At 38.0% G+C, this 23,062-nt stretch overlaps 3 protein-coding genes and 1 long non-coding RNA gene across 6 annotated transcripts; 3 read left to right on the plus strand and 1 right to left on the minus strand.

Annotated features, from left to right (window-relative positions):
• Window positions 1-344: 344 nt before the first annotated feature.
• On the minus strand, window positions 345-22,891 carry LOC124203922. Its single transcript, XR_006878678.1, has 7 exons — window positions 22,776-22,891; window positions 12,430-12,720; window positions 11,854-12,200; window positions 10,853-10,941; window positions 10,538-10,783; window positions 8,534-8,703; window positions 345-649 (listed from the first exon to the last, which is right to left on the minus strand). It is a non-coding gene; the product is annotated as an uncharacterized LOC124203922 (long non-coding RNA).
• LOC124203919 (CAP-Gly domain-containing linker protein 1-like) lies at window positions 2,308-7,937 on the plus strand. Of its 3 annotated transcripts, none has more exons than XM_046600809.1 (18): window positions 2,308-2,469; window positions 3,070-4,471; window positions 4,549-4,644; window positions 4,707-4,781; window positions 4,940-5,014; window positions 5,079-5,141; window positions 5,214-5,297; window positions 5,358-5,420; window positions 5,497-5,580; window positions 5,641-5,703; window positions 5,913-5,987; window positions 6,054-6,116; window positions 6,193-6,276; window positions 6,337-6,399; window positions 6,607-6,681; window positions 6,887-6,931; window positions 7,004-7,183; window positions 7,252-7,937. In XM_046600809.1, the coding sequence occupies exons 2-18, from the start codon at window positions 3,082-3,084 to the stop codon at window positions 7,731-7,733; spliced, it is 3,060 nt and encodes a 1,019-aa protein (XP_046456765.1). In that variant the 5' UTR covers window positions 2,308-2,469; window positions 3,070-3,081; the 3' UTR covers window positions 7,734-7,937. The 3 variants fall into 3 exon arrangements, with proteins under 3 accessions (XP_046456765.1, XP_046456768.1, XP_046456767.1); XM_046600811.1 differs by having other exon boundaries at window positions 2,356-2,469; window positions 5,370-5,420; XM_046600812.1 differs by lacking the exon at window positions 5,641-5,703 and having other exon boundaries at window positions 2,355-2,469.
• Window positions 12,524-15,467, plus strand: LOC124203921. Its single transcript, XM_046600814.1, has 10 exons — window positions 12,524-12,731; window positions 12,837-13,449; window positions 13,510-13,572; window positions 13,665-13,721; window positions 13,845-13,919; window positions 14,073-14,198; window positions 14,290-14,355; window positions 14,420-14,524; window positions 14,581-14,730; window positions 14,796-15,467. Exons 1-10 carry the CDS (start codon window positions 12,585-12,587, stop codon window positions 15,320-15,322), a joined length of 1,929 nt encoding a protein of 642 aa, XP_046456770.1. The 5' UTR covers window positions 12,524-12,584; the 3' UTR covers window positions 15,323-15,467.
• On the plus strand, window positions 18,222-22,679 carry LOC124203920 (vascular endothelial growth factor receptor 1-like). The gene is made up of 15 exons (XM_046600813.1): window positions 18,222-18,983; window positions 19,053-19,206; window positions 19,274-19,446; window positions 19,508-19,661; window positions 19,731-19,919; window positions 19,997-20,173; window positions 20,240-20,316; window positions 20,381-20,647; window positions 20,705-20,846; window positions 20,915-21,142; window positions 21,199-21,390; window positions 21,451-21,611; window positions 21,677-21,796; window positions 21,857-21,989; window positions 22,054-22,679. The coding sequence occupies exons 1-15, from the start codon at window positions 18,741-18,743 to the stop codon at window positions 22,371-22,373; spliced, it is 2,730 nt and encodes a 909-aa protein (XP_046456769.1). The 5' UTR covers window positions 18,222-18,740; the 3' UTR covers window positions 22,374-22,679.
• Window positions 22,892-23,062: the final 171 nt, after the last annotated feature.

The following is a 23,062-nucleotide window of genomic DNA, read 5'->3' on the forward strand; positions in this document are numbered from 1 at the left end:
TCTGGGTTAGACTCATGACCCTCCAAAAGTTTTCATCGGATCATGCGCCTTCCAAGTCCCCGTTCGACCAGAGCCCTCCCCTCCTCCTGGTTTCACAGCGGGTGAGTGACCACCGGCGGGCGTTGGTTAGTGGTTAGTTAGGGAAACGGGGCCACAGAAAAGAAGGGAGCCCAGATATATGCACTTTTAATTTAGCTAACTAGACAATTTATCGGTCAGTCTTGAATAGCAGCATTCTCTCCTCAGTCTTTGGAACAGCGGTAAAAGATTCAACTGAAAGAGGAATAAAGATTTGTTTAGAATTCAATAATTTTCAAATAATATTGAATAATAATCAGCATTACCTCAAAACAATCAATCCTAGATCGTCTTAACTCTTAAATGAGAAGTTATTTTGGTGATTTCTGCAATCTCTAGAGTGGCACACACACTCACTCACAGTCCACTTTAATATAGTGGCAGCAAAGAATTGGAACTGATGAGGGCTTCAATATTTGGATTATGACTAAACAGCCAACAATTACGTAATGGGTTCCATATTATCCCAGCTGTTTTCCTCCCAAGTAAGACGGGCTAAAGGGCCGAATCGAACGCCCATGAGAGCCAGGCCGGCCCAAAATGTCGTCCTCCTTTCAGCTCCGGCCATCTTCTAAGAAAAAATATATCCATCAAAAGAAAGAAAGAAAATATTTTTATTAGCGTTCGTATGGGAGGGAAGAAAAAAGTAACAACTTTTGGTCGTCCCAAAGACAAACAGAAAGTCAATACAAAACCCAGGCCATTAACAACAAACCCTACTGCTTAAAATGGGCTCGTCGCTGCCGTAATAAAGAATGAAATAATAAAGAAAAGGTACATTTAAAAAAAGACTTAAATAATAAAAACATTCCATAATAAAGCCTAAAAGGAATAAAAGAATCTATTAGTGGCAGCTGCATGATCAACCAGATTATTTTAACTCGTTTATTCTACACGAGAACTGCAATCCTTATCATTTAGATATCATATATAGAGAAATTTGTGCACTTAAATCATTCAACCCACATCTAACCCACCCTTAAATATGGTGAAAATAATAAATAATAAATAAATAAATTGGGGAAAGCGCAGAGGAAAGCCAAAAATTGTGTCATCAAGACAAGCGAATTTACGATGTTGAAAAAAGACTGGACTCCAAAAATGATATTGAAATAATAATTTGAACACTTCAACATTTAGAACATGTTGAAACTATAAATATAATAAGAAACTTACTTCAAGTTTGAAAGACTTCCCGAAATAAAAAAAACGTGTACAGTTCAACTTTTGAATAACAAAAGCCTTTTTCCCACAGTTGGTTTTGAGAGAAATATAAAGTAAACTATAAGTCAACTTCTTCTTTCCTACACAATGTGTGTGCAGGAAAACGTAAAGCATTTTCTCCCTTCAGGCAGAAGTGATAGAAGATCCTTTCAATGACATGTAAAATAGATCCCTGGAAACACAGTTTAGTGATTACCTTGAAAACGAAAACCCATCCTTAAAAGATAAAAATCAATTCGAAACGATTGATAGGAAATCAAAGAAAAAATGGCGTGAAATACGAAATGTAAATAAATCATTACCTGACTTGTGTTTTAATTGAAAGTTTAGATGATGTATATTCCGATAAAACATCAAAATTTGCATTCTCTCAAGAGACTCACGTTTGTAAGAAAATAGATCACATAGAAGTGCACATTGCACACCTTGCTGGCGCGAGAAATGAAGAGAAGACATTAAGTAGCAGACGATGAATGGCAATGACAGATAAGTAGTAAAGAATTTCTCCGCTAGATGCTATACAATCGCCTGTATACAATCCGTCAGGGTTTCTTGACTGCTGGATGGATGGATTAAGTCGGATGCAGCGGTAAACTTGCCCAAAAATTTCAGCAAGCGATGGACCCAGACGAAAATCATAATTGAAAATATTTTGAAGATTTGATACATTCCCCGCGTCCTTTTATAGCTGTGAAAATTTCTCTTCTGATCACCGGCATCAATAGTCGAAGGTTTCAGAGGAAAAATCTGTCTCACTGCAAAGGGCGTCGCCTATAATCACGCGGTTGGTGGGTGTCAGCTAGCCAAACTCATTTCAATGTGAAATATGCAGCGTTCGAGATTTCTTCAGCAATCTCTTAGCTTATTTTATTTATTTTGGTATATTTTGTTTTAAAGAATCAAGAATCTGTTTGTATACTCGGGATGTTCTGTTTATAAAACCTTGGCGGGAATATCAGATGACATATTTTTTTATCTGCAACTCTCGAGGATGAACTTTATTCGCGAAAACCCAATTCGAATGAGTCTGCCTTTATATTTCTGTATCAAATTGTGAGTCTTTATTCAATTTCAAACTTGAACGTCAACAGTCGTGTCAATAAAACCAATAAACAATTCTAGTGAATATCGTTTGATGTGTACAACCTGTGCTTTGTATCATCTAAGGTAAGCCTGTTTAATTTTTCTGTGGAATTGATTAAAAAAAAATTATTTTCAATTGTTGCAATTACAAAAACAAATTCCCCCAGAACAAATCCCCATTGATTGTGGTTACGATCTCAATAAATTGCATCTTCGCCATCCTTTAGCCGTTTGTGAGCAATAATGTATCATCTTCAATAGTGCTTGGGTGTTGGTGGATAACACAGAGTAATATGAGTGGCATTCGAGATTTCTATGACCTTTAAGTTTCATGTCATTTGCCTGGGAGTTTGTTTAACTGCTGATTGAGGATTTCATTGTCCACCAGAAATGTTACTCTTAGTACGAAATACTACTTAGCCAGGAATATTGAATTACACTTCTGTTTAGTCTTCCACTCAATCCTGGACTTTAACCGCGCACACGAATAATAACAAAATAAGTTTTTATCGCGAACCTTGAACAGTGTACACGCACTGCTAGCGAATGAGTCTGCCCAACTTATCTGTATGAAGATACGCAGTGATTCGTTAGTTCCATTTTAGTTAAGAGTTTAAGTGTTAAATAAAACTAAAAGTGGTCCCCGGTTTCATTTAAAAATAAATTCTTTTTCACTGTTACAAGTTTTGAACGGAAATGGTTACTACACAAATGAGGTGCATCCTCGTTACAGTTTTGGTTGCCGTTTGCTGCAACTGCCAATCGGACAACCCCGGTGGTTCTTCTTCTTGGGAGAAACTGCAAATCTCACCGGACCCGTTAAGTTCCATGGAGTACGGCAACTTTCTCGTTGAAATTTACGAACACGCCAATAATCACAAGCCAACGACAACTGCCAGTGAGAAAAAATATTTCTACTCTCCTCTTGCCCTATTGGACCATAAAAGTGCCTTTGTTACTTACAATAAGTTTACGAAGCAAACAGAGATGAGATTCCGCATTGAAATGTGGAACGACAAAGTCCAAAATGAAGTTGTCAAACATTTGAATGAAATGCAAATGGATGGCCATGAAATCAAATCCAATAAAGTGAGAGTCATTCCCTTGGAAAAGGTCATTCTCGTCAGCAAAAGACCCACAATGGATTATTCGCTATCGCCAGAGTGGACGAATTATGACAAGAGCAAAATCCTTTGGCTTTCTCTGTCGTGTTATGACCAGAAAATCTGCGACGAACTGGCCAATGAAATGCGATCCGTTCCCAAACATGCAGACCATTTCAAACTCCTGTACAGTTTGTCATCGCAGACGTCGCAAACCAAACAGACGACCATCAGCATTGACAGCGTCACTTCCGGTCAAATGGTCTCGACTCTTTTACAGAAATTTGGTGACAAAAAAGAAATTTTTCTGACGGCCAACGACGAGAAGAAAATGTTGGCGGAAACGGTCACTAGCATCCGAATGGACACATTTGACGACTACGAGGTCTTGTCTCCGGACACGGAATCCCAAATTTTGAGTATTTTAAAAGATTTGCTGGTCACGTCCAGAACGACCATCAAAGAGCAAAGGGATAAAATGTGGGACTCGGTTTTCTGGATTGAGGACAATTACCGGCCGGACAAAACGACGAAAACTTTGAACGAAATCATCAACAAACTGGACAAGGAAACTCAAAAGAAATTGTCGGATATGTTTAAAACTCGAGAGAATGAAGAAAGAATCCAACACAATTTCGACTCAAACAGTTGGGCTGATGTGGACCGAATAAGTTCAGTCATTTCAGGGAAAATGGCGAACGATTCCGATAGTTCCCGGCGGGTTGAAATTTTGAAGGAAGACGTGGAAAAGTTATTACAAGAAAGTAGAAATCACGTCGAATGGGACGGAGAAAGATTTGTGCCCAAACCGATGCAATTGAGCAGAATCAATTTGGCCAAATTTCGTGATTCTCAATCGTTTCAGGATCGCAACCTCCGTGTCCGTTACACAAGCGCTGAACTATCAGCGCCAATCAAATTTGTAGAACACGCAGAATTGACCGTCACTGGCGAATGGAACAATTTAAAGGACGAATTCCAAGGTTTTAAATAATTTTTGCAAAAAATTTAAATATTGAATTCATTAAATTGAAATTGAATTATTGTAATTTAATTGCAGCCACTACTGAGCTCTTAAACATAACCGTGAACAACTTGGTGAAAATAAATGCCGAGCTTAGTCATGTGAAGAACAACTTGACTAATAAATTAGAAGGTATTTTGAATTATAGAAGGATTGACAAAAACTGCATTCCAAAACGATGTGCGTTTGAACAGGGACTAAAAAGGAGTTGGAGAAAACCAAAATCACCTTGGAGGAAACGAGGTCCAATTTATCTACCCAGTTAAATGGTATTTTATTGTTACTTAATAGTTACAAAAAATTAAAATGCAACCAAAAAATTTCGCTTTTATAGCAAATTTTAACATTTTTTCAAACAAATACTTTTGCATTTCGTAAGCTACAAGATCTTGGATTGATACCTTAAAATTGTGTTCTTTATACACAGAGACTAAGCAGGAGTTGTTGAAAACGAGGCCCGATTTCCTAAAAACCTTTGATGATTTATCAACAAAATTAAATGGTATTTTATTTTATTTTAAAAAATTTGACAAACTTCAAACGCAAAACCTTTCCAATACATTTAGCAACTAGCAAAGAATTGGCAGAATTGAAAACCATGGCCAGAAATTTGTCAACTGAATTCGAAAGTAAATTTTAAGTTGAATGAAATTTTTTTGAAAATTTGATTTAATTTAATTCTGTTTTCTTTGAATTTATAGTGACTAAAAAGGAGTTGGGGAAAACCAAAATCGACTTGGAGGAAACGAGGACCAATGTTAAGAATTTATCTACACAGTTAAATGGTAATTTTGTTGTTTTATTAGAAAATGAGATCAAATCCAAAAACATTTTCATAAATTTAGCAACTAAAAAAGAATTGGCAGAATTGAAAACCAAGACCGGAAATTTTTCAACTGAATTCGACAGTAAATTTTAAATTGAATAACAAGTTTTTGAAAAATAATTTGTTTAAATTAAATTCTATTTTCTTTGAATTTATAGAGACTAAAAAGGAGTTAGGGAAAACCAAAATCGACTTGGAGGAAACAAGGACCAATGTTAAGAATTTATCTACACAGTTAAATGGTAATTTAATTTTTATATTAGAAAAAGAGATAAAATCCAAATACCTTTTCATAAATTTAGCGACTAAGAAAGAATTAGCAGAAACGAAAATCACAGCTGGAAATTTCTCAACTGAACTCAAAGGTTAACCGGGCATTTCTTTAAATATTTAATGCACATTATAATGAAATTATAAATGAAATAATTCGACTATGTAAGCGCATAGCAAATATTAAGCCTTTTCCTTAACAAAATAGGTTCGAAATATTTTTTTGTTAAAATTTTGTAAGCTTAAAACCTTACGATGAATTTGTTTTTAACTCGATTTAATTGTGGTTTTTTAAATCACACAGAGACTAAGCAGGATTTGCTGAAAACAAGGGCTGATTTGACAAAAAAAGACGATGATTTGTCAATCAAATTAAAAGGTATTTAACTGCTAGATTGAAAAATTATAAAAACCCCAAATGCCAAAACCTTTTCAATGAATTTAGCGACTGAAAAAGAATTGGCAGGATTGAAAACCACGACCGGAAATTTTTCAACTGAATTCGACAGTAAATTAAAAATTGAATAAAAGTATTTTTAAATAATTTGTTTAAATTTAATTCTGTTTTAAATCTGAATTTATAGGGACTAAAAAGGATTTGGGGAAAACCAAAATCGACTTGGAGGAAACAAAGAGCAATGTTAAGAATTTATCTACACAGTTAAATGGTAATTTTATTGTTAAATTAGAAAATGAGATATAATCCAAGTACATTTTTATAAATTTAGCGACTGAAAAACAATTAGCAGAAACGAAAATCACAGCCGGAAATTTGTCAACTGAACTCAAAGGTTAAACTGAAATTTCTTTAAATATTGAATGCACATTATGTTGAACTTAAAAATTAGGTAATTCGACTATATAAGTGCATTAATAAATATCAAACATTTTCCTTAACAAAATACGTTCGAAATTTTTTTTATAAATTTTGTAAGCTTAATACCTAAAGTTGAATTTGTTTTGAACTCGATTTAATTATTTTTCTTTATCACACACAGAGACTAAGCAGGATTTGCTGAAAACGAGGACTGATTTAACCAATAAAGACGATGATTTGTCAACAAAAATAAAAGGTATTTTAATGCTAGATTGCGAAATTGGAAAAAGCCCAAATGCAAAAACCTTTTCAATGAATTTGGTGACTGAAAAGTGAAAAAATAGAGTCGACTTTTTCGGCTACATTTGCGACCAAAGGTAGCCGGAAAAAACCTCAATAGAATTTGTACCAACTAATTTTTTTTTAAATTTGCTTGTGTATATCGATTGCGTAACGATTAGAACACGAACTTAAAGTCGCCGAGGAAAATCTGAGTACAGTGAAAGGTAGGTCTAGAATTTATTTCTTGAATTTATTAATTGTTTTAATTTTTAATATAATCCAATGAAATGGTCTAGAAATTTTCTATGTTTTGGGAATTACAACAAATTTGAGCACAACGAGAACGGTCGTTGGTCAAATGCCAACCTCGTGTGCAGATCTGGAGCGAAATGGACAAAAAGTCAATGGATTCTTTTTGGTAAAGGGATCGAAAAAGATGGAAACGGTTTACTGTAACTTTTATCCTAATCAAACTGGTATGAAATGTTGAAGTTTCTTGTTTATTGATTCCCTAATTAAATTAGTCGAAATCTTTTGTTTACAGCCAAGCAAAAATGGATTGGATACGCCGACGTCAAATCGGCGCCCGTCCATTTCTACGTCCAGAGAAATTCTTCATTTGACACAAAAGACACTCCGCTTCCGTTCGATTTGGTGCGGGTGAACGAGGGAAATGCCATGAATTTGATAACGGGGAAATTCACGGCACCGCAACCGGGAACTTATTTTTTCTCATTCGCGGCAGTGGTGCGTCTTTCATCTTCATCAACTTTTGTTGATTTTTATTCTCATCTTTATTTGAACGGGAATCCAATCGGGTCGAGTAAAGTTTACGAGCATAAAAGCCCCGGTGATCAATGGAATCCGTTGACCCTCCAGTCGACGCTGAACTTGAAAAAAGGAGATCAACTCTGGGTGCAGAATTGGTATCGTGATGATTCAGCCTCGACTTTGTATGACGGCGGTAACCGCTACACCCATTTCACGGGTTTCTTGTTGGAGGAGGAAATTTTCGACTCCCTTTGAGGTTCCAACTTCATCGGCGACACGAAACATTTTCGACTCGAACATTTTTCTTTAACGTCGACACGAAATTTTGGGGAAGGGAATTTTAAGATGGAAGGGGAAATAATTCGATCGACTCTAATTCATTTTATCATTTAGGGGTAGGAATTTCTTTACTAAAGTTTGACTATGGATGCAATTACACTTATTAAATGCACCAACCAAGTTTTTAGTTTCTATCTGCAAACTCTGGACGTTACAAACAAAAAACCAATTTTGATTGCCAGATTAAAAAAAAAAACGGTCGGACAAGAAATGGGAGAAAATTCATTTACCTCTAATTCGTTTACGGATTAGAATTTTTCGAACACAATTTCAAAATGACACATAGGTAAACCGCACGCATAGCTGAACGCAAATTCGCTTTTCTATATCTGTAAAAACCTGAATCCTCCAAAAAATTTCTCAATTTATTTTCTTGTCGCAGCTCAAATTGAATCAAATCAACACAAGAACGCAACTCTTTTAGTGTCTACGTTATCTCGTTTTTCTTTGGAAAATGCGTTTCACTTTTCAGTTTTAATTTACAGAATTTGAATTTCACCCGCCACAATAAATGGCGCGCCATTTATTCGTTCGTTGTGAAAAGACGAAAAACGGAAAAAGCAATGGTCGTTAAATCAAAAAGAAATGAAAGACCAATTTCATTTCACATTTCATTTCAATCGTGTCGTGCGAATCAATCATGCCAATTGGGCACGTCATCAGTCAAAAAATGACAATTGAAATTTCAATTCGCGACAGGTACAAAAAGTTCTTACCTGCTGCTTCCATTTTGATGAATGTCACGTGGTGTTGTGGGGACTTGTGGCTCATCAGGTGAGTGGAATTTTCTGAATCTCTTGTCCAGAGTCTCGCGTTCGGCCATTCACGGTCTCTTGAGGGATATCAACTTGTGATGATTACGTGACGTCAATCTCCACAAATCTCACTAGAATCAAACAAATGGATTCAACTTTGACACAACACTGTGAACTGAGTTGTTGGCAGACTTGTGGCCAAATTAATTCTTTACTTGACGAAATTTAACGAGTTTCACAACTTTCAGTTTTATTTGGCACTGCAGACGAACTATTGTGAGAACCAGGAAGCGGCGATGCCAAAATTAAATCAGCAAAACAAAAAAAAAAAAAAAAAAAACAGTCTTTTTGATTTCTTAACAAGCGATCTCCCACTCAACCGGACCGAAATGGTGGGGGTACTTTTCGGATCGTAATCCGGAAAAGAACTTTACAAATCCGGACTAGGTCTAATCTGTTCAGAATCGCAAGGCGATTCCAACGGAATTAAGTCCGGATTTTTATCTTTTCCCGTTCACGAGATAATCACGGTTGAAAATCGTGAAATATCACGAAAACCCAAAGTCTCCACGTCCGACTACATCGCTTTTAGCCGTATATTCGGCTTGTAAAAAAAAACTAATTGATACAAAATGTAGCCCTTTCATCCCTCTTTCAGAATCCAAAAGGATTTTTTATAATTCTTTGAGATGTTTGAGATATCACGATTTTCGTGATACCCCCATTTCGACAAATTTTTCAGGCATTTCATTCGGCGTTGCCGATTGCCGTATATGTGACTTCGCCCCCACTCCTTCACATTTTCCATTGTTTCCTATGTATCAAGTCCCATCTGTATCGATATACAAGGCCTTGATACATAGGAAACAGGGGAAAAGCGAAGGAGTGGACAGGAAAGGGGGCGAAAAGCACATATACGGCAATCGGCAACGCCGAATGAAATGCCTGAAAAATGTGTCGAAATGGGGGTATCACGAAAATCGTGATATCTCAAACATCTCGAAGAATTATAAAAAATCCTTTTGGATTCTGAAAGAGGGATGAAAGGGCTACATTTTGTAACAATTAGTTTTTTTTTACAAGCCGAATATACGGCTAAAAGCGATGTAGTCGGACGTGGAGACTTTGGGTTTTCGTGATATTTCACGATTTTCAACCGTGATTATCTCGTGAACGGGAAAAGATAAAAATCCGGACTTAATTCCGTTGGAATCGCCTTGCGATTCTGAACAGATTAGACCTAGTCCGGATTTGTAAAGTTCTTTTCCGGATTACGATCCGAAAAGTACCCCCACCATTTCGGTCCGGTTGAGTGGGAGATCGCTTGTTAAATGATTCTCAAATAATAAGTTTTTATTTGCAAAAATGTAGACGTGACGAGTAAAAAACCGACTATGATTTAGATTTACGTTTAGAAATGATGGGAGAAAATTCATTCACCTCTTAATTCTTTACGGATTGAAATTTTTCGAAAATCTTTTCAAGGTTAAACGCGCACTACAGTTGGTCATGGCTGAATACAAATTGCGTGCCAATTTGTAAAAATACCGGGACGTGAAAAATTCATTTTGATTGCCAGATTTTCCAAAAAAAATGTTAATTTCTCAATTCACATCAGAGTTAATGATTAACTCAATCGACATGAGAACTTTAAAAGATGAGAATTTGTTATCACCGGTTATCACTTAGCTGGGGGCGCAAGATCTGGCTGCGCAAGGAATGTCGGCAACGTAGTCAACAGTAAATTTCTTTGTTATCTCTACTTCCAGTTCCGACCAACGTTGAATGTAGGGGGACACAAGCTTTCGTTTTTCTCGACACGCAAGATGCATTTTGTAAGCTCAGCATCTCGAAACCCCTCGAGGACAATGAATTGGCCGGTTTTAGCCACCGATTTGTTGGTATCCTTGCAAGACCCCGGAAGAATTGAGGAAAATAAAAAAGTGTTGATCGAGATCGACTTACAGGTTCGGCATAACGTCATCCTCCCCGCTCATGAAACAATAGACGTCCCAATTTAAGGTCATCTGATCCATCCGGAAGAAAGAGTGCAGCAAGAGAGAGACATGCACAACTATGAGCTTCATGCGATGTTTGTTTGAAGACTCTCGATGGGATTCCATAGACAGAAGCTCGTTGATGGTGTCTGCAAGTTGCATTTCTACTTGGATGGACAAACAGATGTACATCATTTGGTTTTACTGGCAAAATCTATACAAGAATTGAAAAATCATTAAATTGATAACTGAGTTTTCTACAATCTCTGTTAGAACAACTTACAAATATGATGGCACGACTAATATAGAAGGAAAACTCTCCCCTTTGTGGGGAATTATCTGAATATACGGACCAACTTGTGAATTTTCTACCTGTAAAAATGTGGAAGCAACAAGTAAAATTATAATTGTTTTTTTTTTGTTTTTTTTTCAAAAGGCGAATTACGTGATAAAACTGCGAGGCGGGCGAAGAGCCCCGAAAAATTTGCGATTTTAATTGAAATTTAGGTGATAAAGAAAGTATCCTACACCACTACGACTCAAACAGTCCAATCGATTTGGCGGTGGTGAACGAGGGACCTCAAACGGGAATTTATTTCTTCTCACTCATAACATATAGGACTGGTGCAAATTTCAAATGAATCATCTTTTTCTATTCGGTTAGGAGTTGGTTGTTTTTTGAACGGGGATCGAATCGGGTCGAGTTATGCTAAAGAGTTAAGCACGGTCGAAACACAATCGAGTTCTCTGGCCCTCCACAGTCGACGCTGAACTTAAAAAAATTCGATCAAGTTTGGGTGGGAATTGATTTGATGTAGTCAAAACAAAACAAAAACGAAAAACACTTAACCCATTTCACGGGTTGTGTTGGAGGAGGAAATTGTAAAGGCGCCCTTTGAGTGTTGATCAGCCGAAATGCGTGAAATAGTAATCGACTTAGAGATGGTAATGACGAGGGTTGGAAGGAAATTAATTTGATTCTAATTCGTTAAGGGGTGGGCATTTCAATGTGAAAGTGTATGCAAATATTAATTAGATAGATATTGATAGAGATAGATTAGCGGATAGATGCGCCATCTATTCGCTCGGTGTGAAAAAGACAACAAGGAACAGTAATAGTCGTTAAAAAAAATAGAAAAACCCCAAAAATGAGAGACCAGCATTACAATTTCAATTCAATCACGTCGTGTTAGTTAATTAAACGATTGCTAATGCATCCACTATTGGAGCATGTGCACTCGTCGACAATTATCAAATTCGCGACAAATAAAGAAAAGTTCTTACCCGTTGCCTCCAGTTTGACGAATTTCGTTTGGTATTTCCCTTCGATGTCGGGTGGTGGTGGCTCAGTTGGCCAAAATACCTTCCTCTGATTACGTCAACGTCAATCTCCATCTCACTGTAATCAATGGCAGACTCACAACTTTGATCCGACTATTTGAGCTATTTGGCAATTGTTTTTAGTTTGCCATCAACAAAGCGAAATAAAGCCGAACAGAGAATGTGTTTTTCTTCACTTGGAACCAGCTGGCCAGTCGGCGTTAGGAGGAGGCCATGTACCGTTGAATGTCGTTTGTATAACAATTCTGTCACCGGATTTGCTCGGCCGCAACCAATCAGCTGCCCCAATCCTAATAACCAGATAATTGAAGAGATTTTAGTAATTTACTTTTGTCTAACCTATGTTTGCTGCAATAGTCTAACCTGACTTATTCTAATAGAAATTTACAAAGCAGTATGAGTCCTTAATCCATTAGTCCTTAAAATACTTTGTGTCAGTTGTTAACAAAATATTTGTATGGCCCTGAAAATTTTGTGTTTGGTTTTACGTTGTTTGCAAGGCTATCGTTGTACGTTTACCTTTGGCAATAAGGTACTCCTTCTGGAATGTGGACATAGGTAGTGAGTTGATCAGAGGGAAGGCAGGCTCGTTTTTGGCCGTGAGGTTTCATTTTCCTCAGGCACTGGAGAATGGCCGTGATAAGACTTTGCTATGCACGAACAGACAGGAGATCATGCTCGAAACAGGAAAAGAAAACGTTTCGGTTAAGACCTTCGCATCACAAAACTTCCTATTAGATTCAACCTTCAGTTCATACCGTCTCACATCTTCAGCTGCTCTTCACCGAAGCACATCGAAAGATCCGAGTTCTGTTTCAAAGGTAGTAAAAATTAAACCAAAATAAATTCAATTATTAAACAAATCATCCTTTTGTTATATCAATAAATTTTCGTGTTATTTCGTAAATTTCAAATGTCATTTATAGATGGGAATTTGGTTGTCATGGAAACTGATACTAGTTGCGTCGATTCTTTTTCTGACAAGTTTGGCTTCTTCGGAATCGCCCGACCCTTTAACCGATCCCACCTCATCTGATACTCGCGAGGATAAACCACTGCCGAATAAAATTTCCTCGGTGCAGTTAGGGTCTGTTTGTGTCAACATTTACGACAGTCAAACAACTTCACGAAATAAGAAAATCTATTTCTACTCGCCGATGGCTCTGCTAAATCACCTGAATGTCGTTTCCATTCACAATCAAACGGTCACCCAGGGAATTCTCAGTGCCAGTTTTTCAATTTGGAATCAAGAGGTCAGAAATAAAGTGGTCCAGCACCTTTCCCAGCTCCTCAGTCAACAGATCGAGCCCAGTCAAGTGAAAATTTTTCCTTTCGACAGTGTCAGGCTGACCAGTAAAGTGCAATCTGCTGATTTCTCACTGACAAATGAGTGGCGCCTGTATGACAATCAGCAGACACTCAGGTTTACCTTGATCTGCCCGACACGGGAAGATTGCGATCAAGTGAAAACTCAAATGCGCAACAGTCCTGAACAATTTCGACATTTGCAACTTGATTTTAATCCTAAATTGAACGACGGTGCGATGATTTGTTTAAACTAGATTCATAAAAAATCTTACTTTACTTTTGCATTTCTAGATGATTGTTTCAATGATGAGGTTGGAGTAGCTAAAGAAAACGAATTGCCAGCACAAGTCAAAGGTTTTTAAATGAATTCATTTGGATTCATTATCACATACAATTTGATTATGAAATGGCCCTAGTTTTAATAATTTTAATTCAAACATTTTTAGAATTATTGGTAAATCTCGAAGACAAATTTAAGAAAGAGCTAATCGCCATTAGGGAAGGTAATACACATAAAAATTAATTCATTAAGCGGTATAAGTTAAAATTGTAGGATATATCAATTTTTTAACTTAAAGGTTTTACTGATAAAAAAGAATTTTTAAAAATCTGTTTACAAATTTCAGAAACAAAAAGGGATTTTGTAGCAACTTCACAGATGCTAGCAGCTAAAATAAAAGTCACTGAAGAAAATCTAGCAGGTAATTTCCATAATTATTGGAAGAGATGCGGTTTTTAGTGTTCAACAGCGGGACATTACTTGTGTGATAATAAAATTCAAATTTAGTTAATTTCTTAAATCAATAATTTCAAATTGAAGTAGGCCTAAAGTTCTACATTTAATTTGTTTGCAGTGGTACAAAACAAGTTGGAAATTACCGAAAAAGAGTTGGAAACCACCAAAACATCATTGACCTCAACTAGGATCGAATTGAGTCACACGAAATCCACCGTCGATGATCTGACGACCAAATTAAAAAGTAAAATGACATCATTTTGGATTGTTCCTTTCCTAATAAAATCCGCAATTCAGTTATCATTTATTTATTTATTTTTTTTGTAACTGAGTAGCAAATTCACAACGATTAGATAACGAACTAAAAGCTACCGAAGACAATCTGAGAAAAGAACTGAGCGGTAATATCTCTATTTAAATAAAAATGAAAAGTTTCTTGTAATGTAACCGAATGAAATGGTTCAGCAACTTTGAATCAATTGGAAACCACAACAACAAATTTGGCCTCAACGAGAACGGAATTACGAAGCACAAATGCTATCGTTGAAGATTTGACAACAAAATTAAATTGTAAAATTTTAAGTTTGTTTTTAATACGAGGAATTGAATCAAAGTTTTTTCAATAGCCCGAACGAACAAAATAGTTGACATCGGTCATATGCCAACCTCGTGTGAAGATTTGGAGCGAATGGGACAAAAAGTCAGTGGATTCTTTTCTGTTAAAGGAGCCAGGAAGATGGAAATGATTTACTGTGATTTTCATCCTAATAAAAATGGTATACGACAAGGGTTAATTTTACTTCTTATTGATCGTCTAATTCTTTTGCTTGCAACCTTGCAGATTTGCAAAAATGGATCGGATACGCCGACGTCAAATCTGCGCCCGTCCATTTCTACGTCACGAGAAATTCGTCATTTTACACAGAATACACTCCGATTCCGTTCGATTTGGCGCGGGTGAACGAGGGAAACGCCATGAATTTGACATCGGGGATATTCACGGCACCGCGACCGGGAATTTATTTTTTCTCATTCGCGGGAACGGCGTATATGTCAGAATCGTCTTATAATTTCTATTCTCGCCTTTTTCTGAACGGGAATCGAATCGGTAGAAGTTTAATTCGAGGCAGAAACAGTCTGAGCTATAAATTGAGTCCGCTGACCCTCCAGTGTACGCTGGACTTGAAAAAAGGCGATCAACTCTGGGTGACGATTGAATGTTCTGATTCCTCGTATTTGTATGAAGACGGTCATTATGGTGGTTTATATTACAGCCCCATGGGAATGGGCGGTGGTTTTGACGACGGTGGCCACGACACTCATTTCGCGGGTTTTATGTTGGAAGAGGAAATTGTGGCGTCCTTTTGAGGTTCAACATCATCGGCGACCCGAACATTTGGGGGAAGGGAAGAAAATTCGTTCGACTCTAATTCATTAAGGGGTAGGAATTTCTGTACCAAAATTTGACTATGGATGCAATTACGCTTACTGAATACACACATTAAGTTTCAAATTTCTATTTGCAAAACTCTAGACGTTACAAACAAAAAACCGATTTTGATGGGGGGGGGGGGAATGGGAGAAAATCCATTCGCGTTTAATTCACTAACGGATTGAAATTTTTAAAAAAAAATTTTACTGATGAATTCCCATTTTAGAAAAATTCGGATTTTACATTTTGTCCAGAAAAATTCGTTTTTCTATCTCTAAAAATAAGGGCAGGGGAAGTGAAAAACTCCTTTTAATTGCCTTGCCGTATATAAAAATTAATTAATTTTTTTATTTGAAAATTTCGCTTGAAATCAACACGAAAACAATGCATCTTTACATCTCGTTTATCTTTAAGGAAGTTTTTCACTATTTCAATTTTATTTGATTAAAAATTCTAAATTATTTCCTTCTCCCGGACGCAGGATGATTGGAATTTTTCAAAAATCTTTTCACGGATTCACGAGCATTATATCTTTGCAGCGCTGCACTTTCAAAAACTTTCAACACTGCAATTCACGCGTCAATTTAAAAAATCAAAGGAAGGGGATTTGTTTTGATCCCCTCCCCTAAAAAAAATGCCTTGAAATTTAAAAAAATTAACGCTGAAGTTACCCGCATCTTTAGACCCTCTCCCCACAAAAAAAAATGTTTGGTTTTAATTTATAAGAAAAATGTGAATTTCACGGTAAATCCCGCAAGAAATGGACGGACACGCCACCGCGGTGTCAAAAAAAGATAGAAATTGTCAATTTCGAAAGACCAAGATGTTGAGAGACCAACATTTCAATTGAACCACGTATAGTGTTAGTTAATTTAATGATTGTCGACGACTTAGTTTGATGACGTTCGTTTGTTGTTTAACGTCGGCTGTGTTGGCTCGTGCAGGTGAACCTCCTCCCTCATGTCAAGTGGTCTCGGTCATTCACGATCACAATGGTGATGACGTCAATCTCTACAATTTCCATATCACTATTGTAATCAAACCATTGAAATGGTTTACACTTAAACATATTACACTGTGAACTGAGTTGGCAGCCTGTTTTCTCCGTGGAATCCGCCAATTTCTCAACGCAGGAATCCGTTAAGTTACAATGAGACAATTCGAGTTCACAAAATTGACAAACTCCCGCCGTTTGAATGCTGCTGCACACGGCTGACGTCATTATTCGTCTTTATTTGAATGAAAAGGCCAATAACTAGCGGGAATCATGAATAATGCCCACCTCGGATGATGGCGCCACTACTAATATCCAGCAACCGTGCGAATTACGTTTTGTTGGCTACTCTCGACCTCCCCTGGAAGTTACATAATTTATCGCCAAGGATTAATCATACCAACCCCAGACGATGGTGACTTATTATCGCCCAAACTTTTTTCTGCCCAGAGAGAAGAAAATGTTTCCATATAAAGTGGCGGCCACATTAGTCAAAAAAAGCAGGCCGGAATAATAAAGGAGAAATTAATCGAAAAGAGTATGAGCTTTGCTTCGTGTTTACGCCCACTAATGTCCAACAACAAATTGAGCTGCCTGATGAGAACACACGGAAAAATAATGCCTCCGTCACATGTGTGTCGGATCTAATCAACCTAAGTACGAACATCCAATCGGAAACTTTTCTCTCCCCGCCGCCTTCTCAGTTCTCACGCACCAACTTCATTTCACGGATGATTAGGTTCCAGTATATATCGGCATCATTTTCTTACCGACTTTTTCATCAACCGATGATGACCTTCTGGCTTGTACCAGCCCCCCTTTTATCTTGGCGATCGCAGCCTCTGGGAGTGACACACGACCCCCGTCAGTTATTATTAATAAATTCCAATATCTCCGTCGTTGCAACAACAAGCAGTATACACAGAGCACGTTTGATTGAATATTGCTGGCTATATAAATGTCAGCCCGAAAAAGTCAACAGTTATGGGGAAACAGGTGTTTAGATAGTACATTATATGACCTCATATATATATAGGTAGCTGGGAATAAATATGAAATTGCTACCGGCGGGAAGTAAGGAACAATTCACCGTCAATTGAGCCAGTAGCCGATAAATATTTTATACACGCCGTCCAGTTTTTCATTATACAACGACAAACACAACATGTAAGCCTTTGGAATCAACTAAGCCAAACATTTTCATGGGCTTTTGTCAAAAACAAATAAGGTAAAAAGCTTTGGCTTTGCCTCGAATGGATTCGGCCGGGCTGTTGTGTGTAATAACGATCCTTTCTCACGAGAACGGCGGCCCAATCGATATCGGCCGACGAACAACATTAACAGGACCTCCTCCTGTCTTGGCTCTCTACTGTTATTGACAACTATAAGAAATTTGCTAATAAGGAACTTTCGTTTAGCCAAAAAGAAAGAAAAATGACAAGTAACAGCGGCGGTTTTGCCACCCACAACAATGAAAATGAAGTGACCAGGACATAACTATTGCAATAACAAGGATCGGTGTATATAGTGGCAGTAGGGGAAACTGCCCAGCTATAGCCGGGGCGATTCAATTTGCTGTTATATTGCAAATGTCAGATTAGATCAAATATCCGCCAATTCAGCCCGAAAATATGGCCAGACAAAGGAAACATATGGCGTGTCGTTTCCCCCCCCCCCCCCCCGGTATACCAAGAAGTCAATGAACCTGTAAATCTAACAAGTACATATACACACACTCTTGTTGCCCTCACACGCCCCTTTCCGCGCCTGTCTGTGCTGGCGCTATTATACAGCCAAACTCCCGACAAACAGTTGCCACACTTGCCATTGGCTCTCCACTTCTCGGATAGAGCTGGGAATCTGCGAACGTTTCCCATCTACAGTGAGCGAATTTGTTGTGACGTGAAAAAAGTTTTTTAAATCAATCCCGAAGAAAGGAAAGAAGCAATTCTCTATTTCTTTATAGGTTTAGAAAATTGGATAAGAAAAAGTTATTTATGACCATCGATCGATTTGATTCAGAAACTATCCTTGTGCTATTACGACAATCGTGCGATCACAGATATTTTAGCTTTAACAAAACGATAGAGAAGAGAACTGCTGGGCGGTTTAGCTGGAAAAAAATTGGTGGATGCGCGCACATCCCCCAATTGTGTTACATTGGAAAAGGTCCAGCAACTACACATTTCAGTTAAGAGAGCCTTTGTGATAGTTGGGACTTTTATCGATTCAGACATGCCCGTTTCGGCTGTCCATCGTTGCGGATTCAACAGCAATCGCGGCGTGTAGAGATCGGAACAATCAAAAGTGCTGAGCGCGTGAAAAACCGTGAAATCAAAAGGACGAATTTTTCGAGTGAAATGGCGTTGGCCAATTTTGGAATGCCAATCATTTCAAAGAGGTCGGTGCTTGTACTGTTCTACATTTTACTCGTGACTGATCAAAGTGACAATCAACGGATACAAATGATTCCCGATGGCGACGAGCAAGTTATTGACGTCAATTCAACGCTCACGCTGACTTGCATCTCCCAATTGGACGATCACGACAAATCCTACAACATTTCCTGGATGCTGCCGGAATACCTGGACAAATTCCCAAAAGTACTACCAATAATTATCTTTAATTATTATCTGTATAATCATCTCAACGGCTCTTTTTTAATTGTTAAGAAAAGTGATGCTGCCAGACGCCTTCAATTCACGTTCGGCGACAACGAAACGCATTTGACAACGACGATGACTCTAATCGAAACGACAATCAAAGATTCGGGCGAATTCGGCTGTGCTGGACGAGTAAACGTCAGCCAATACGTCTACGTTTACAGTTGAATTCAATAATTATTCATTATTAAATTATCGCAATGTTTAAACAAGTAATTGGTGATTGACAGGTGAAGAAAGGTACGTCTACATGGACCACAAAGATAACGTCAAGGATTTCTACAGTTCCAAACAAGGCGAAGTCCTTCACATTCCTTGTAAGCGGACCCACCCTAATGTTAACGTCTCTTTGAATATTGTCCGGCAATGGGCCAGCAAAGAATGGGCAGACGACAACTCGAAGGTAAAAAGTTTAAAAAAAGACAATCATTAAAAGCGAAAATTATATGGGAAATGTCAAACAGGATTTGTTGTCGGATCCGGATTCCAGCTGGTCATTCAGTAAGGAATACGGACTGACGTTAAGCGACCCAAAGATAAGCGATTCCGGCTATTACCAATGTGTAGGCACATTAAACGATGTGCCCAATCACGAAAATTTCCGAATCATTGTCAAAGGTAAAGATGAATAGATTTTTCATCCAGGCCACGGATTGAGTCGGATTAACCCGGATTTTTTTAAACAAGGGATGGAACTGTCTCGAGTCGGGGATCTGGAAGATCCATTAGAAGGAACTAATGTTACTTTAATCTGCCTCATCCATACCGATGGAGAAAATCAATTACGGAGTGGATTTCCCTCGCCGCCAGAGTGGTACTATCGGATAAACGATACGGGAGAAATGCAAATGGTTAATAAAAGTAACCCACCCGAAGGTTTGGCAGTTTTCCCAGACAATTCTATTATCAGAAGCTATTCATTTTGAACGTAATTAAAAACCCAATAAAATCAGGTATTCACATGAAGAAGGAATATGAAATAAGGCTATTACGTCATCTCCATGGCTTTTATGAAAGTCGACTTGATCTGATCAACCTCAACATTTCAGATACGTACACCAACTTTGAATGCAAATCAAAAGTCCACAGCAGACAATTAATGACTAAAACGATTGCTTTTGCCATCAGAGGTAGGAATAAATTCAGCGATAAAAGCCCAGCAGGATCGTAAGAATAATCTTTGATTATACATCCAGTCGAGTTGGAGGAGGCTAGACCCAAAAATTTAACTTGCATTAAATCATCCAAAGAAATTGATTTCCGATGGCTAAAAGTAAGCGAAATAGAATCATCCCCCAAACAAAATTCGATTATTCTGACGACATTGACATTTTCAGGACGGAGAAGAATATTTCGGTAAAGTCTACCAGAATAATGAAAAATCCGAACTGACGCTCGAAGGAATCCCGGCGGAAACGGGCGCCTATGCCTGTCAATGGAACAACAGCGATGGAGAGCCGAGGTATCGCAATTTCACCGTCATCTTCACTGAAGGCCACTCGGAAATGGAAACAGTTCACACGACAATCACAGCGTTTGCAATCACTCTGGCGGTGCTACTCGTTCTGGGGGTTGGTGTCAGCATCAAACTTTACTTTGATTTGGTAAGTGGTACAAATTCAGGTGAATTGGTAGCCAACTGATCGAGATATTTGCGACAGAAAAAACAAGTTTTCCCGGGTGCCAAGAAGTTGCTCGATGGCAATTTGAAAGAACTCAATCCGCAATTATCAATGGAAGAGCAAACTGAATTGATACCCTACGACAAGGGATGGGAGTTCCCCAGGTGTCGCCTTACGCTCGGTAAGTTGTATAATGATTAGCTTTCTTGGAGGATTAATGTTTCAAAATTGATGGTTAAATTATTTTAGGGGTGACACTGGGATCGGGTTGTTTTGGACGAGTCGTCAAAGCGGAAGCTGTTGGGATCAAAGGAAGCAACGAAACTGTCAAAACGGTGGCCGTCAAAATGGTTCGATCGCAAACAAATGTCGCCGCAATGGAATCACTCGTTGGTGAACTGAAAATTCTTATTCACTTGGGATCGCATTTAAATGTTGTCAATTTACTGGGAGCTTGCACCAAAAGAATTACCAAAGGTAATAAACCCCCCAAAATTGTACTTGTCCAACAATAAGTTAAATGTCCTTTACAGGTGAGCTTTTGATAATCGTCGAGTACTGTCGATACGGAAATCTACAAACGTACTTGTCCAAACATCGAGACAGTTTCATTAGTCTGTTGGACGATTTCGGCAACATGAAAACAGACAGTGAAATAGAAGAGTTAAAAGCGTCAATTTTGCCTGAAATCCCTTCGTCTGATCGAAATTCTATCGCATTGTCAGGTAAAAGCTATTTTAAAATTAATTCGCTTCAATTACCAACGATTTTTAAAACAATTCCAGGTCGCTCATCGGTATGTTCGGGTCATTTTCAATCGCCGGAATGGTGGCACAACAATCAGCAACGACCGGATGGCACTTTAAATAAAATCATTTCCACCCGCGATTTAATCTCGTGGTCGTTCCAGGTAGCACGAGGAATGGATTATTTGTCAAGCAAAAAAGTAAGGGCCCCCCGTCGCCTAACCCCATGAGAATCCAACCATTCAAATTGATTTAACGTTTATAGGTTCTTCATGGAGATTTAGCCGCTCGCAATGTTCTGCTGGCAGACGATGGGGTGGTCAAAGTGGCGGATTTTGGCATGGCAAAGAAAATGTACTACGAGAGCAACTACGAGAGAAAAGAAGTATCAATACTACTCATCTGCTCAAAATAAAGTCTCAGTTAATCGCAACTTTGATTATAGCAAGGATTGATGCCAGTCAAGTGGATGGCCATTGAATCGCTGACGAATCGAATCTTTTCATCTCAATCTGACGTCTGGTCGTACGGAGTTTTACTGTGGGAACTTTTCACTCTGGGTGAAGTTCCGTATCCAGGTGACGCAAACAAAATTTAACTCGAAAGAATTTCAAGAGACGTAAGGAATACCTTTCTTTTTAGGAATGGATAACGGCCATTTACTCGTCAAAGAAATTAAAAGTGGTTATCGAATGGAGAAACCAGAAAATGCGCCAAATTTTTTCGGGGTAATCATGGCAAATTGTTGGAAAACAGAGGCGAATCAAAGACCCACATTCCAGCAATTGGAAGCGATGATTAATGGCCACATGGAATCGTCTGTCAGCTGTCACTATTTGAATTTGACTATCCCATATGGAACATTCCAAGAAGACGATATTTGCGAAATTCCAGGCGAACTTTTCGTACTCACAGATGAGTTGACAGATACAACAGATTCCAAACCGACAGAAAAAGTTTAAACAAAGAAGCAGAAACGATCGATAACTGCATAGCAGATATCGTTCAAAGTATGCAAGATTCCACTCGTTTTCACATAATCAAATGTTTTACCATAATTACTTTTCATTCAAAATCGATTCGTTTCTCATTTCTTTCAAAACCCATACAGTGTGTTTTCTCGTTAAGTTGTGAATTTGGTACCTGCATGCAAAAATGCGTCACTACACCAACGCGGGATTCCGCGAGTATATTCCCTATTTCATTTCTGCACAATCACTTCGATTTGTCGACTTCGTCTAGTCAAGAAAATAAATGTGTTGTTGGGACAATGCGCTCTTAAACCCCTCAAACGCGAACAGTTTACTATTGTGTGTCGTTGTTTCTTGTCTAGAACATAATAGAATATATAAATATGGCCCTACCTTGATTGGATTGCTGTGTGTGTTGCTACCATTGTTGAATAGATACAGCATTGACGACTGATGAATCCCTTCAGGGCTGTGGCAACATTTTTCTATTTGCCTCCCAGATGATTAACCTACAAAAATTTGACATTCATTAGCATATTTCTGTCTGACAAGTAGGCCTATAATGTAAGTAATCAGGATCCTTGAGATTGGATAGCCAATTGGCTGGTCATTGCCTTGCATCCCCAATTCATCGTTATCAAATTCACTAATTAATTTTCAGGCACACACAGTTGCTATTT

The sequence above is a fragment of the Daphnia pulex genome, chromosome 10 (assembly GCF_021134715.1).
Source record: "Daphnia pulex isolate KAP4 chromosome 10, ASM2113471v1".
Classification (NCBI taxonomy): Eukaryota; Metazoa; Arthropoda; class Branchiopoda; order Diplostraca; family Daphniidae; genus Daphnia; species Daphnia pulex.

What these genes read in the sequence shown, in the direction of transcription:
- LOC124203919 (XM_046600809.1), top strand. Translation starts at nt 3,082, where the DNA reads ATGGTTACTACACAAATGAGGTGCATCCTCGTTACAGTTTTGGTTGCC. An exon ending in TTTCTCAACTGAACTCAAAG is followed by an intron (nt 5,704 to 5,912) that starts GTTAACCGGGCA and finishes TAAATCACACAG; the next exon opens with AGACTAAGCAGGATTTGCTG. An exon ending in TTTATCTACACAGTTAAATG is followed by an intron (nt 6,277 to 6,336) that starts GTAATTTTATTG and finishes TTATAAATTTAG; the next exon opens with CGACTGAAAAACAATTAGCA.
- LOC124203921 (XM_046600814.1), top strand. Translation starts at nt 12,585, where the DNA reads ATGCTCGAAACAGGAAAAGAAAACGTTTCGGTTAAGACCTTCGCATCA. An exon ending in ATCCGAGTTCTGTTTCAAAG is followed by an intron (nt 12,732 to 12,836) that starts GTAGTAAAAATT and finishes TGTCATTTATAG; the next exon opens with ATGGGAATTTGGTTGTCATG. An exon ending in TAATCCTAAATTGAACGACG is followed by an intron (nt 13,450 to 13,509) that starts GTGCGATGATTT and finishes TTGCATTTCTAG; the next exon opens with ATGATTGTTTCAATGATGAG.
- LOC124203920 (XM_046600813.1), top strand. Translation starts at nt 18,741, where the DNA reads ATGGCGTTGGCCAATTTTGGAATGCCAATCATTTCAAAGAGGTCGGTG. An exon ending in ACCTGGACAAATTCCCAAAA is followed by an intron (nt 18,984 to 19,052) that starts GTACTACCAATA and finishes TTAATTGTTAAG; the next exon opens with AAAAGTGATGCTGCCAGACG. An exon ending in CAGGTGTCGCCTTACGCTCG is followed by an intron (nt 20,847 to 20,914) that starts GTAAGTTGTATA and finishes AAATTATTTTAG; the next exon opens with GGGTGACACTGGGATCGGGT.